The sequence below is a fragment of the Crotalus tigris genome, unplaced genomic scaffold (genome assembly GCF_016545835.1).
Source record: "Crotalus tigris isolate CLP2741 ecotype Arizona unplaced genomic scaffold, ASM1654583v1 scf7180000017614.5298720, whole genome shotgun sequence".
In the NCBI taxonomy this organism is placed as follows: domain Eukaryota; kingdom Metazoa; phylum Chordata; class Lepidosauria; order Squamata; family Viperidae; genus Crotalus; species Crotalus tigris.
Window position 1 is genome coordinate 140,910 of NW_024096513.1, and position 15,489 is coordinate 156,398.

Sequence of the window (15,489 nt, forward strand, 5' to 3'; positions counted from 1 at the left end):
TTTCTGATGGTTTTACATCTGCATTTGTATAGGGCTAAAGTCTTGCTTGGGGCAGAGAGATGGATTTGGGGCCAGGTTTGGTTTTAAAAAGTCCTTTTGAGGAAAAATATATTTTTCTGCCCTTTTTAATATTTCTTCTCTGGGCTAACTTTCATCACCTCAATCACTTTTGAGAACTGGTGGAATTTTGCAAGGCTTTTATTTAATTAATCCTCTGTAAAAGCTGCCTTTGTTTTTCTTTGGACAGGAAATTTATACCAAAATCAACTGTGCAGGGAGCGTGCAAGGACAACTATGAAATCCCTCTTCTGAAGAACTCTTTTATCTCAACCAATATGTAAATCAAGGCACAATTTCCCCTTTAAAAACAACAGCTGGTTTCCCTTTTGCAGCAACACCTACCAACACAAAGTTTGTGCATTTTCCCAAATCCTTTCCTTTCAGTTCCATTCCATTTATTAGAGACAGCAAATATGATCCGGTGGCTGAATTTGGTGTCCTTACTTGTATCCTTAGGAGGTAATGTTTCCCTCCATGTAGAGGTGTTTTTTTTTTTTTTTTTCCATTTGCTGTTCTTGTTTACGGGAGATCTCATTGAAACACTTTTCTTTTTAGGTGTTCAATCTCAAGTCCAGTTGGTGGAGTCTGGAGGGGATGTGAGAAGACCTGGAGGGTCCCTCCGTCTCTCCTGCCAAGCCTCTGGATTCACCTTCAGCAGCTATTATATGGCCTGGATAAGACAAGCTCCAGGGAAAGGACTAGAATGGGTTGCATATATGGGTACAACTGACACTTACTACTCAGACAAAGTGAAGGGACGCTTTACCATCTCCAGGGACGATGCCAAAAGCCAGCTGTATCTGCAAATGAACAGCCTCAAAGCTGAAGACACGGCAGTCTATTACTGTGTGAGAGACACAGTGAGAGGAAGTGAATCTGAAGCCCGTCAAGAACTTTCTCTGCCGCTGAGAAGCTTACTCTTATTTACACTCAGTCCCTTTTATTTCTTTCAATATTGTCAAATTTCCTCTGTCTTATACTTTTCTACACGTTATTCCTTTTTCATTCCTTCTCCATTAATTTATACTCATTATGCTTAAACCCGTGTCTCTATCCTTCTTAAGTCTTTCTGCATTAATCTATGTAAGATCTCCTAATGCATGAAGCTCTCTTCCCACAGCTGAGCAATGCCAAGACGGTCAGATATTGTCAATTGCAAATCTCCATTTCAATGAAACCTTCTGGTCTGTATATTTTGGGCTGTCTTCTTGCTTTGTTGTCACTGCTTGGTGGTTTCTGTTACCACCAGCTATAAATCAGGAGACGTTTTGACATGATGTCATCCATACTAACTTTGCGATATGGGACACATTCAAATCCCTCAACTGCTTTCCTCTACAAGGAAAGGAGACAAATCCTATGGTCTCATCTTGTAATGTGACAACAGAAAAGAAATTCAGCTGCCCAACTTCCAGATTGCAAAGCAAGAATTCTATTTAAACAAATGTGAGGCAACCCATTGTATGAATACTGAAAGTCTTTGTCTTCATACTTATAAAGACATCCCCACTGTTCCGGAACCCGAACTAAGATGCTTTGTAGTTCTGTCCAGACAGCATAAACTCAATGAGAAAATGGTTATAAAACAAATATTTATTCCAGGAATTCTTAGCAGAACTTACTATTCTGAAGATGCTTCTGGATGTATACATTTGTCCATTTTATATAGGTAAAAACAGTAATTCCTTCATATCAGCTTTAGCATGGTTGTAGAGAATATCCCTGCATGCATCCCCATGCTGGTTTTACACAAAGGCATTCCTTTACCCAGACACGTAACAGGATGTCCTGCAATAACTTTGAAACTCCTCCCACTTAACTAGATAATTATAGGATTCACTGAACAGCTAAAGTACATTCCCCATAAGCCATCTCTTAAGGAGACAGCGCTTAACCCTTTAAATGCCAAACATTCTAACATACAGTTCTCAGCTAACTGGCTTGTCCAGCACACCCACATTTATGTGTACATTTGTATGTTAAGATATGTTAAGAATACCTATAACATTAAGCAGTGGCACAGTGGTTAGAATGCAGTATTGCAGGCTACGTCTGCTGACCTGCAGTTTGGCAGTTCAATTCTTACTGGCTCAAAGTTGACTCAGCTTTCCATCCTTCCGAGGTCAGTAAAATGAGGACCCAGATTGTTGGGAGCAATGTGCTGACTCTGTAAACTGCTTAGAGAAGGCTGTAAAACACTACAAAGCAGTGTATAAGTCTAAGTGCTATTGCTATTAATGCAGAGATTACTTTTTTATTCAAAAATATCTGTTAATTAAGGGACAATAAGACAATTGTTCCTTTCTTGATATATATCTGTGGGAATCCAAACAAGTGAAACGTTCAGAAACCAACCCACAAGTTCAGAGAATGAACCTTCACCCTCAATATAACCCATGTCTGACTTAGCAGCAGATGTGCTTTGCCAAAAAAAAGAGGAAACTTATCTATTTGTAGAATACAAAGTTATATATTTATATATATAACTAATTCATACTTGATCCAATATTTCTCCCTTTGTCTTTTCTCTGATTTAATTTTGACTTATAAATTGTACCTCATCAATTGATCTCTCTTCAGGTGTCAGTGTTTTTTGTTTTTATTTTTGTTTTTGAAAAGGGCATGGTAAGGAGAGAAAATGTGGAAACCTTTTACTGAACATAGATGTGCTCTTCCCTTCATGTTCTATCTCCAGCATACTGTAGCTCTTTCAAAAATTATAATTGCATGTTCCCTGCCTGACCCTTTGAATCACTTTTGAGAAGCGGTGAAATTTTGCAAGCCTTTGTTTTAATTACTCTAATATAAACCTGCCATTTCTGCAATGAAATTACAGTAAAAAAGAAAGAAAGAAAGAAAGAAAGAAAGAAAGAAAGAAAGAAAGAAAGAAAGAAAGAAAGAAAGAAAGAAAGAGCCTGCCTTCCTGCCTTCACTTTTATTAAGACCGGAGTGTTTTGTGAAAGTCATCCACATAAGAAGGGTACAAGGAAAACTGTGAGATTAATGCACTGAGGGGATCTTTTATCTGAAGTGATATGTAAATTGAGGTACAATATCCCCTTTAAAGCCACACATTTTCCCTTTTCAGGCTGCACTCACCAACAAAACGTTTGTGCACTTTCCTGAATCCTTTCCTATCAATTCCCTCCATTCATTGCAGGGAGTAAAAAAATATCCTGTGGCTGAATTTGGTGCCCCTACTAGTACTCATTCAAGGTAATTTTCCCTCTTTAAAAAAATTCATTCCATATTCTATTCTTATAATAGATTTCATTGAAACACTTTTATTTTTCGGAGTCCAATCTCAAGTACAGTTGGAGCCTGGAGGGGACATGAGAAGATCTGGAGAGTCCCTCTGTCAATGCTGCTAACATCGGATGTTCTTGCTTGACAAAATATGAAGATGCAGACATTTTTTATTTAACCTGTGTATTACTTTTAGAGTTAAAATTAGATAGTGATGGAAGGGAGGAGGGAAGAATGTACTTGGGGACTAGTTAGCCATAACAATATTTCAGTAGGGTATTTTTCAAGGTTACTTGTAACAAGAGGAGATAATGGGAGAGAAAGTTCACACTTCAAACTAATTGGAGAATGTGATTAATGACTGTTAAATGAAGAAGTGAGTTATGCTTTGTTACGGTGTGCTGGGGGAGGATAATTCAGATTTTGGCTTCACTATGTACGTGCCGAAGCTATGTAGCAATTAAAAAGGTTCTTTAAGGTAAACAATGCCTCAAAGTTCTTTGAAGAGTTTCTTCTTTTGGAACCATGACACTCTCCTTCTCTCCTGTAGACCCTCTGGATTCACCTTCAGCAACTCCTGAATGCACTGGGTGAGATAGGCTCCAGGGCAAGGACTAGAATTTGTGGCCACAATACTTACAGGCTCATCTCCTTCCACTTACTACACAGATACGTTCAAGGGATGCTTCACCATCTATTGTGGAAGATACACAGTGAAAGGAAGTGAATCTGATGCCAAGTTAAAACCTTCTGTTCCTCTGAACAGCTCTTAAAATTGATTCAGAAAATTGAATGTGTGTATTTGAACTGACTGTGAAAGTTGGACCATAAGAAAGGCTGAATGCCAAAGAATTGAGGCCTTTGAACTCTGGTGCTGGAGAAGACTCCTGCGAGTCCCTTGGACTGCAAGGCGTTCAAACTGGTCAGTCCTAGAAGAGATCAACCCCAACTGCTCTTTAGATCCTGAAGTTGAAACTCAAATACTTTGGCTACCTAATGAGAAAGAAGGACTCACTGGAGAAGGGCCTAATGCTGGGAAAGATTGAGGGCAATAGAAGAAGGGGACGACAGAGAATGAGATGGCTGGATGGAGTCACTGAAGCAGTAGGTGTGAACTTAAATGGACTCCAGAAGATGGTAGAGGACAGGAAGACCTGGAGGAATGCTGTCCGTGGGGTCGCAATGGGTCGGACATGACTTCGCAATTAATAACAACAACAAATTTGAACTAAGAAGCAGAAGATAAATCTCAATGACAGGTTATAGAAACTCAAATCTGATCTTCAAAGAAGCAATGTGGAATCTTGTTAGCACTTTGACAGGAAAAAAAAGACATCTCCAGGGTGTGGAATAAACTGGGGATCTTTTAAAAAGTTAAAACATGGATCTACAGATCTTCTTTGATATATTTCCTTTGATTCTCAGTATTGCCAATTCTTCATTGTTTTTAGACATGTTGCTCCTTTTTAATTCTTTTTATACCCATATATATTCAACACCCTGAATCCTGAAGTTTTCTCCTCTCAGTAGGATTGAGCCAAGGGTGATAAATATTGGTCACTGCAAGCCTTCTCTCCCAGAATCCTTCTGAGACTTATTTTGGACTGTCTTCCTGCTTTGATGTGGTTGCTTGTACAATTTCCTTGTACAATTTCACACCAAAGAAATAGATGTGCTCACCTGGCTTACTCAAAAGTAACCTTTGTGGGGAGAAGGGTGAGTAATGTAGTGGAAAACCACAATACTTACATCAGAAGACAAGACCACGAAGGGCTGGAGAAAACAGGTTTTTATTTGTGCACAATGGTTCAGAGCATTCACATAACAAATTCTGAACCCTGAGTTACTCTGAGGGTGTCACTTTTATACAGCTTGCCGCCCACGCTTAACCTAATAGATGACTTCTTATCCACCTTTAACACACTAAAAGAGAGAAGTTCATATCTTGAGACAACACACATAGGAAAAAGGAGAAGTTCACACAAACGGTTGTCTTACCACACCTTTCTGCACGGGCGCTATCTTACAACATCTGTGACTTTTAGTTGACACTGACACTTCTTGTAAAATGGTTTCTACATAGCATGAACACATCTCTATAATTATGACACACAGGTTATATGATTTAGGTTACATTTCACAGCCAAGCTTAATATTATCTATTAACTATTGTCAGCAACAAGCATTCCTATTAAGATATAGATATATTGAACTTTTTCCTGCCCACCTCAGTAAGACTTGAATACCTCAACTATCTTGCTTAATAGGGAAATTAAAATAAAATTTAAAAAAATCCAATGGTCTCATTTTGTGCAGGTATAATTTTTGACTTATGAAAATCAGCCCCACAATATCCACATTACAAAGCAAGTAAGTATTTATTCAAAAGCAACTCTTCCCATTTTCCTCCATACTAATAATTAAATGTGTCTGCCTTGACTATCATAAGGCCTTGCCCGTAATCTCAAATTTGTTGCAAAGAATTCTGTAATGTCAATGAGGAGAATTTTGTAAAAATAACTAATTTGTACTTGTTGAATTTCTTCCCCCTTTGTCTTTTCCCTTATTCCAACTCTGACTTAAAACTTGTGCCTCATCAAGCGTTCAGGTTTTGGGGGTTTCGTTTGAAAAGGGCATGGTAAGGAGAGAAAATGTGGAAAACTTTTACTGAATTCAGATGTGCTCTACTTTTCATGTTCTATCTTCAATGCAGCTCTTTCAAAAATTATAATTGCATGTTCCTCGGCTGTCCCTTTGAATCACTTTTGAGAAGTGGTGAAATTTTGAAAGTCTTTGTTTTAATTGCTCTAATATAAATCTGCCATTTCTGCTATGAATTTACAGTAAAAAAGGATGAGAGAGACTGACTTCACTTTTATTGAGACTGGAATGTTATGTCAAAGTCACCCATGTAAGGAGCATACAAGGAAAACTGTGAGATTAATGCACTGAGGGGATCTTTTATCTGAAGTGATATGTAAATTGAGGCACATTTCCCCCTTTAAAGCCACATGATTTGCCTTTTCAGGATGCATCCACCAACACAAAGTTTGTTCACTTTCCTGAATCCTTTCCTATCAATTCCATTCATTCATTACAGGGAGCAAAAAATGATCCCGTGGTTGAATTTGGTGTCTTTACTAGTATTCCTTCAAGGTACTTTTTCCCTCTTTAAAGAATTTCTTTCCCTATTCTGTTTTTGTACATAGAAGGTTTCATGTAAACACTTTTCTTTTTAGGTGTCAAATCTCAAGGACAGTTGGTGGAGTCTGGAGGGGGTGTGAGAAGACCTGGAGGGTCCCTCCGTCTCTCGTGCCAAGCCTCTGGATTCACCTTCAGCACCTCCTGGATGCACTGGGTGAGACAGGCTCCAGGGCAAGAACTAGAATTTGTGGCCACAATACTTACAGGCTCATCTCCTTCCATTTACTACCCTGATAAATTCACAGGACGCTTCACCATCTCCAGGGATGATTCCCGCAGTCAGCTGTATTTGCAAATGAACAATCTGAAACCTGAGGACACAGCTGTCTATTACTGTACGAGATACACAGTGAGAGGAAGTGGATGTGATGCCAGGCAAAAACCTTCTCTTCCTCTCTGCAGCTCTGCAAAATGATTCAATCACAGGAAGTTGAAACTGTGTATTTGAACTTGGAAGCAGAAGATAAATCTCAATGACAGGTTTTAGAAACTCAAATCTGTTCTTCTAAGACAGACATGTCAAACACAAGGCCTGGGGGCCAGATGTGGCCCGCAAAGTGGTTTCATGTGGCCCGTGAAGCCATCCCTCAGATCTATCCCACTCCTGCCCAGGCCCCCACAGGCACCCTTGACATAAATGATGTAGAGCTGGCCACACCCACCCAGTAGGCACACTCACTCCATCCATGCCCACCCAGTAGGTTGCATCCACCCTGGCCACACCCACCCTGAGGGCAACCGCAATGCTGATGCGGCCCTCAATGAAATTGAGTTTGACACCCCTGTTCTAAGAAGCAATGTGGAATCTTGTTAACACTTTGACAGGGCTGGGGTGGGGGGAAGGATAGCTCCAGTCTGTGGAATAATCTGGGTAGCTTTTAAAAAGTTAAAATGTATTTACAGGTAGAAGCATGGATCTACAGATCTTCCTTGATATATTTCCTTTGATTCTCAGTATTACCAATTCTCCATGGTTTAATTTTTTTAGACATGTTGCTCCATTTTAATTCTTTCTATATCAATATATATTCAACATCCTGAATCCTGAAGTTCTCTCCCCTCAGTAGGATTGATCCAAAGGAGATAAACTTTAGTCAGTGCAAGCTTTCTCTCCCAGAAGCCCTTTGAGACTCAATATTTTGGACTATCTTCCTGCTTTGACATAGCTGCTTAGTTGCTCCTTCTACAATCTGATACCAAAGAAATGAATGTGCTCACCTGGCTTGCTTTTTTTTTGGGGGGGGAGAGGTTGAGTAAGACTTGAATCCCTCAACTATCTTGCTTAACAGGGAAATTAAACTGGAATAACAAATCCACTGGTCTCATTTTGGGCAGGTAAAGTTTTTTGACTTAGGAAAATCAGCCTCACAATACCCACATTGCAAAGTAAGGAAATATTTACTCAAAAGCAGCCCTTCCCATTTTTTTTTCATACTAATAATTAAACATGTCTGTCTCATCATAAGGACTTGCCCATAATCTCAAATTTGTTGCAAATAATTCTGTAACATCAGTGAGGAGAATACATGCTACATTAGGAAAAAAGGAATAGAGTTTGAAGAAATAAAGACAAGTAACTAATGTACAGATCAAACAATGGTCACTCTCTGTCTAATCTTAATGAAATCCACACTCACCTATGGAAATGAACCATTGGTGTTGAACAAGAGACAGTAAGAATAATTAACCTAGAAAACAAGGACACAAGTGGCATAGAACATATTTTGATAAATGCAATTTTTCATGTTCAAGTAGCAATAGCAATAGCACTTAGATTTATATACTGCTCCATAGTGCTTTACAGCATTCTCAAAATGATTTACAATGTCAGCATATTGTTGCCAACAATCTGGGTCCTCATTTCACCGACCTCAGAAGGATGAAAGGCTGAGTCAACTCTGAGCCAGTCAAGATCGAACTCCTGGCTGTGGGCAGAGTTTGTATGCAATACTACTTTCTAACCACTGTGCCATCAGGGAAATACCCACGCAACCCTCACTGTATAAAGTAATATAAGCAATGTCTGAGTTAATAGCAGATGTGCTTTGTCAAATATAGAGGAAACTTAATTATTTGTAGAGTATAAAGTTATTTATTTGTAGAAATAATTTATACTTGATGAATTTCTTTTCCCTCTGTCTTTCCTCTTATTCTATCTCTGACTTAGAAATTGTGCCTCATCAAGTTTTTTTGGGGGGTTGGGGGGGTTTGAAAAGGGCATGTTAAGGAGAAAAAAAGTGGAAAGCTTTTATTTAACTCAGGATGTGTTCTTCTTTTTATGTTCTATCTTTAGCATAGCTCTTTCAAAAATTATAATTGCATGTCCCTTGCCTGTCCCTTTGAATCATTTTTGAGAAGCGGTGAAATTTTGCAAGTCTTTGTTTTAATTACTCTAATATAAACCTGCCATTTCTGCAATGAAATTACAGAAAGAAAGAAAGAAAGAAAGAAAGAAAGAAAGAAAGAAAGAAAGAAAGAAAGAAAGAAAGAAAGAGACTGCCTTCACTTTTATTGAAACAGGAATGTTTTCTGAAAGTCACTGATGTAAGGAATGTACAAGGAAAACTATGAGATTATTACACTGAGAGGCTCTTTTATCTGAAGTTTTATGTAAATCAGGGAGCAATTTCCCCTTTAAAGGAGTCATTTGTTTTCCCTTTTCAGGCTACACTGACCAACAAAAAGTTTGTGCACTTTCCTGAATCCTTTCCTATCAAGTCCCTCCATTCATTGCAGGGAGCAAAAAATGATCCTGTGGCTGAATTTGGTGCCCTGGCTGGCACTCCTTCAAAGTACTTTTTCCCTCTTTAAATAATTTCTTTCCCTATTCTCTTTTTGTACATAGAAGATTTCATTCAAACACTTTTGTTTTTAGGTGTCAAATCTCAAGGACAGTTGGTGGAATCTGGAGGGGGTGTGAGAAGACCTGGAGGGTCCCTCCGTCTCTCCTGCCAAGGCTCTGGATTCACCTTCAGCAGCTATTGGATGCACTGGGTGAGACAGGCTCCAGAGAAAGGACTAGAATGGGTGGCTGCCATAAGTACAGGCTCATCTCCTTCCACTTACTACCCAGATAAAGTCAAGGGACGCTTCACCAACTCCAGGGACGATGCCAAAAGCCAGCTGTATCTGCAGATGAACAATCTGGAACTGGAGGATACTTCAGTTTATTACTGCACAAAAGACACAGTGAGAGGAAGTGAATCAGATGCTAAGCAAAAACCTTTTTTTCCCCTCTCAGCAGCTCTCTAAATTGATTCAGAAAGCTGAACTTGTGTATTTAAACTGAGAAGCAGAATATAAATCTACATGACAGGTTGTGGAACCTCAAATCTGATCTTCGAAGAAGCAGTGTGGAACCTTGATAGCACTTGGATAGAGGAAAAAAAAAAAACAGGAAAACTCCAGGCTGTGGAATAAACTGGGTAGTTTTTTAAAAGTTTAATTTAAACACAGGTTGAAATATGGATTGATGTCTTACACATTTTCCTGCATATGTTTGCAGATCTAAATCCTTTGATTTTCAGTATTACCTCACTAAACTCACTAAATCTCCTGAAGATTTTAATTTGTTTTCAGCTTCTTTTCCCTTTCTGAAAATCAGAATGGCTTCCTCTTATCCTCATCACTAACATCAGGGGGCAGTATTGTCACACTCAGTCATATTGGCAATGCAGGGAGATATAGGCAGGGGAATACTGTGGTGCAGTCTGTACATCTCATTTCGAAGGTTGATTATATCTTTGTTTACTTGCTTAAAAATTCATTTTAATTCATCTTAAAATGACTATAATCTTCCCAGTGAAGCCACATATTTCTTAAATATATAAGAAATATATAAGAAATTGAATTTCTTGGAGAATAAAAAGGGATCTTTCTCATTCAATGAAGAGAACATTCTGGAACATAACATGATTTGATTTTGTCTTTGTGAGTTGGGTGGACGGTGCAGCTGTGGATTACACATTGTTCCTCAAGCCTTAATCGATATTTACTGTTCCTGAGAAAAGGAAGGAAGGAAGGAAGGGAGGAAGGAAGGAAGGAAGGAAGGAAGGAAGGAAGGAAGGAAGGAAGGAAGGAAGGAAGGAAGGAAGGAAATCTCTTAACTGTGATATAGTTAGAACAGACATGTCAAACACAAGGCCTGGGGGCTGGATGCGGCCTGCGAAATGGTTTCATTTGGCCTGTGAAGCCATCCTGGAAACAATGAGGGAACAGCCCCTGCTGCCTTGGCGCCCCCATGGGGAAGTGGGGCTGGGCTTGGTGCTGCAGGTTCTCGAGGGCCAGGCTGGGTGTTTGCCCAGGCTCTGGGCAGCCCGCGCCACCATCCAGCCCCCCCTTGCATGGCCTGAGAGGAACAGTGAGGCTCCTCCAGTGGACAATGCCTTGGCACTTGCCCCAGTCCCTCCCCCTTCTGCCAGGGACCCTCAGATCTGTCCCACTCCTGCCCAGGCCCCCACAGGCACCATTGATGCAAATGATGTAGAGCTAGCCACGCCCACGCCATCCATGCCCACCCAGTAGGCTGCACCCAATTCCAGTCTTTGTTTTACTCATTGTAAAGTAAACTTGCACTTTCTCCCAGGTATTTACAAGAGAACAAAAACCAAGCATGTCTAACATCACTTTTCTTAGGACTGAAACATTATTTGAAAGTCACACATGTAAGGTCTTTCCAAAAGATTATCTCTAAGTCAGTGGTTCTCAACCTTTTTAATGCCGCAACCCCCAACCGGTCAAGGACTATTCAACTGGTTGTAAGTTGAGGACTACTCAACTGGTGCAGCACCGCTTGCAGAATGGGACTTTTGGCGGGCTCAGCAGGGCAGAGACAGCCTGGACAATTCCTATTGGCTTTTGAAAGCCAATAGAATTAGACTCTATTCAAGAGAGTCTATACTATTGGCTTTCAAAAGCCAATAGAATAAAAGGGAGTAGCACAGTAGCACAGATAAGGAAAAGGGGAAAAAAATGGCAGACTGTGTTGTTTGGCGACCCCCGTGAAATGGTTGTTTGACGCCAAATGGGGTCCCAACCCTCAGGTTGAGAACCACTGCAATAAACATGCATTCATGATAGTGTGTGAAATGCATTGTAATATCTGAAGATTAAAAACAGTTTGCCTTCAGAAGTTGTAGGTCTTTCATCACTGGAGATTTTTAAGAAAAGACTGGACTGTCACGTGTCTGAAATGGTACAGGATCTCCTGCTTGAGCAGGGGTAAATCACCAAAGGTCCCTTCCAGTTCTATTATGATTGTCTGATTATTATGAGTAAGAAGTGTTTTCCTGCAGCAATAAACATTAAATTACGTTAAATGGAAAATTCCTTTCAAAACTCCTCTGAACCATTTACAGAAATGGGACAAACCAGTCTTTAAAAAAGAAATGGGGGGGGTGTATCTGTCATAAGATTAAATTGATATATATGATAAACGTAACCTTTATACACCCTTTCAGGTTTTTCAAAAACTCTTGGTGGTATTATCAGCCAAATCTGGTTTCTTTTATCCTGATATTTATGTAAATACAGGCCTAACCTTCCTCTTTATATGACATCATCTCCCACCTTTTTCAAGCTAGTCTGCCTGGAACTTCTCCACTGAGAAAGAAAAAATGATATTTTTGTTCCAACTCATTTCTATTCTAGCAATCATCAAAGGTAATGGCTCTTCCAGACAGAGATGGCAGTTAACAGGCTTCAATAGGCCTGAGGTTCATGGACTGCAGCATGCTGGTTAGTTAGAATGTACATATCAACATTTCCTTTCCAGATGTCCAAATGGAGGTCCAGCTGGTGGAATCTGGAGGGGATGTGAGAAGGCCAGCAGAATCCCTCCATCTCTCCTGCCAAGCTTCAGGCTTCACCTTCAGCAGCTATGAGATGGCCTGGGTGAGACAGGCTCCAGGGAAAGGTCCTGAATGGCTTGCGTGGATAGACAATAATGGAGATGGGAGCAGCCACACTTATGCCAATTCTGTGAAAGGCCGTTTCACCATTTCCCGGCGAGATGCCTCCAGCATGCTTTATCTCCAAATGAACAGCTTGAAACCAGAGGACACAGCTGTGTATTATTGTGCTGGAGACTCACAGTGAGAGGATGTTATGGTGAAGCCTGACAGAATCCCTTATTGGTCAGCTGCAATGCAAGCTGACTCAGCTTTCAGGCCTTAATTAAACAGGGGAAGTTATATCTCCCTGCAGGAAAGTAGAGCAGAACCCCTTTCATTTTCTCTACTGGTGATCTGGAAAAGCTCTAATACTAAAGTAGGTGAGTCAAACTGATCAGTTGTGACCAACTTTCTGTTTGCGAAAACACATGAAGAACTCTTCACTGTTTACTCACAGGAAAAAAAGAACAAAGTATATCTGGGATCACTTTTCATAGGAATTGAGCATTATTTGAAAGACACGTATGCTAAGTCTGTCCAGAAAACCTCTATGTGAATGCACTGAGGGCCTCTTTTATCCCAAGCAATATGTAAATCAGGGCACAATTTCCCCTTTAAAGAAATGCATGGTTTCCCTTTTCAGGCTACACCCACCAACGAAAAGTTTGTGTGCTTTCCCAAATTCTCTACTATCAGTTCTCCTCCATTTATCAGAAGGAGCAAAAATGATCCTGTGGCTTAACTTGGTCTCCTTACTAGCGGTCTTTAGAGGTAATTCTATCTTATATACACAGGTTTTTCCATTTTAATTATTTTATGCAAGAATGTTTGCTAAAAAAAAAAAAACCTTTCATTTTAGGTGTCCGATCCCAGGTCCTATTGGTGGAGTCTGGAGGGGATGTGAGAAGACCTGGAGGGTCCCTCCGTCTCTCCTGCCAAGGTTCTGGATACAACTTTGGTGGCTACAGCATGAGCTGGGTGAGACAGGCTCCGGGGAAAGGACTGGAATGGGTTGCACGCATCTATTCTGATTCCAGTGGAAAGTTCTACTCAGACAAAGTGAAGGGACGCTTCACCATCTCCAGGGACAATGCCAAAAGCCAGCTGTATCTGCAAATGAACAGCCTCAAAGCTGAAGACACAGCAATCTATTACTGTGCTAGATACACAGTGAGAGGAAGTGAATCTGAATCCAGACAAGAACCTTCTGTCCCTTAGAGCAGATCTCCAACTGGATTCAGTCCCAGAAAGTTGAATTTGAGTCTTTGAACTGAGCAGAAGGTGATCAATCTACATCACAGCAATAGACATATTCCATGGATCTGTAGAACACTTTAAGACTTTAAAAACAAATTAGACCCAGATAAATTAAGGAAAATAGAACCCCAAAATAATATTCTCTTCTTGAATTAAAGATGAAAGAACCTCTGCATTTACAGTTACAAGGAATCAGTAATGGTTCATAGAGCTACACAATTACCAGTTGTGAGTTGGGTGTGACAGGCTCCAAGGAATGGAAGAGAATGAATTTTATGATGTCAGTAAATAAATCTATGCAGAATCCATGAAAGAGTGCTTTGCCATCTCTGGTGACAAATCCAACTGCCTTCTGTTTTTTGTTTTTGTTTTCAAATGGACGTCACAAGGAGGCGCAAAACATGTAATAATTTTGACCATGACTGAAATAAAATCTGTGGTTTCAGCTGTGAACATGACTGCTTCTCCAGCTGCTTCCTGGAGAATTAAAATAGTTTCTTGAAGGAAAAAAATAATAATGATTCCTTTGGAAATTAATTCCCCAAAAGTTCTCAAAGTTTTTTAAATATCTTACATAAAAAGCTTCAGTATGTATACCAAAAAAAAAAAAAAAAAGCCCTCATATCTCATTTACTGATTTCATGAATGCTGGTTGATGAGTAAAATGGAAGGTTATTGTTGTTGTTTCATTGACTTTAGAAATAATATTAAAGCCAGAATCATACACATGTACAGTTAGTCCTCATGTTATGACTGTAATTGAACCTGGTAAGTCAGATGGTCATAAAGCAGGACATCATATGATTGCACCTAAATTTACTACCTTTATTGCAGTGAACACAGCAGTTATTAAGCAAGCCCATTTTTTCCCATTGGGCAACTTTTCCGCAATCCAGAAGCCAAAGTAGTTTCCAGAAATAAAAAAGATCATATTCCTTTCACCATGAGGTGCTTCAAATGACTATTGAAAAATGATTTTTCAAAAAAATATATAAAAGAAAAAAATACAAAAAAAGTTTTTGAGACTTTTGAAAAAGTTCAGAGAAGAGAAACTAAGATGAAGAATGGATGCAGAATTTGGGTATGGCTAGTCTAGAGAAAAGAAGAATCAGGGGGGACATGATAGCAGTATCCCAGTATTTGAGGACCTGTCACAAAGAGGAGGGGGTCAATTTATTTTCCAAAACACCAGAAAGCAAAAGAAGACACAATAGATGGAAACTAATCAAGGAGAGAAGTAATCTGGGATTAAGGAGAAACTTCCTTACATTGAGGACAATTAGCCAGTGGAACACCTTGCCTTCAGAAGTTATAGGTGTTTCATCACTGGAGGTTTTTAAGAAGAGACTGGACAGTCATTTATCTGAAATGATATAGAGTTTTCTGCTTGAGCTGTGGGTTGGACTAGAAGACAGCAGGGTCCCTTCCAGCTCTTTTCTGATTGATTAATTGATTGATTGGTTGACTATAAATGTAGGTCAGTTGCTAAGCACCAAAATGCAATCACTTGACTATGGGGAGGCTTCATTACAGAACTACAACTTCAGATTGGTAGGTGGATGGAGTAACTTCACTTGCTAAGATAATAAGTTGAAGACTACTTGTATATCAAAATCAAGGAAAAATTAAGGACAACTCTACTGTCCATTATTGAGAACCCTCCAAAAAAGAAACAACACTTTAAGAAAGTTTAAGAACCTAGATATTTTACCTCTTTAATGTTGCCTGTAATATGTCTACATAAATAGTTCTGTCTAGTTAATTCTGTGTATGCTGTATATGTACTGATATATCAGGCTATTAGAATCATCCCTGGAAGTGATGAATATTC

General features: G+C 39.5%; 1 protein-coding gene, 1 long non-coding RNA gene and 2 gene segments (V, D, J or C); all 4 read left to right on the top strand.

Annotated features, from left to right (window-relative positions):
* The first annotated feature begins 371 nt into the window (after nucleotides 1-371).
* Nucleotides 372-1,115, top strand: LOC120300876. The segment is given in 2 exon segments: nucleotides 372-519; nucleotides 616-1,115. Coding segments are annotated over 2 exon segments (531 nt in total).
* Nucleotides 1,116-6,343: 5,228 nt separating this feature from the next.
* Nucleotides 6,344-6,925, top strand: LOC120300421. The segment is given in 2 exon segments: nucleotides 6,344-6,462; nucleotides 6,546-6,925. Coding segments are annotated over 2 exon segments (426 nt in total).
* Nucleotides 6,926-9,281: 2,356 nt separating this feature from the next.
* On the top strand, nucleotides 9,282-9,681 carry LOC120300883. Its single transcript, XR_005554767.1, has 3 exons — nucleotides 9,282-9,302; nucleotides 9,386-9,504; nucleotides 9,584-9,681. It is a non-coding gene; the product is annotated as an uncharacterized LOC120300883 (long non-coding RNA).
* Nucleotides 9,682-12,094: 2,413 nt separating this feature from the next.
* On the top strand, nucleotides 12,095-13,743 carry LOC120300425. Its single transcript, XM_039326420.1, has 4 exons — nucleotides 12,095-12,171; nucleotides 12,284-12,602; nucleotides 13,045-13,172; nucleotides 13,261-13,743. The coding sequence occupies exons 1-4, from the start codon at nucleotides 12,126-12,128 to the stop codon at nucleotides 13,617-13,619; spliced, it is 852 nt and encodes a 283-aa protein (XP_039182354.1). The 5' UTR covers nucleotides 12,095-12,125; the 3' UTR covers nucleotides 13,620-13,743.
* The last annotated feature ends 1,746 nt before the right edge of the window (nucleotides 13,744-15,489 follow it).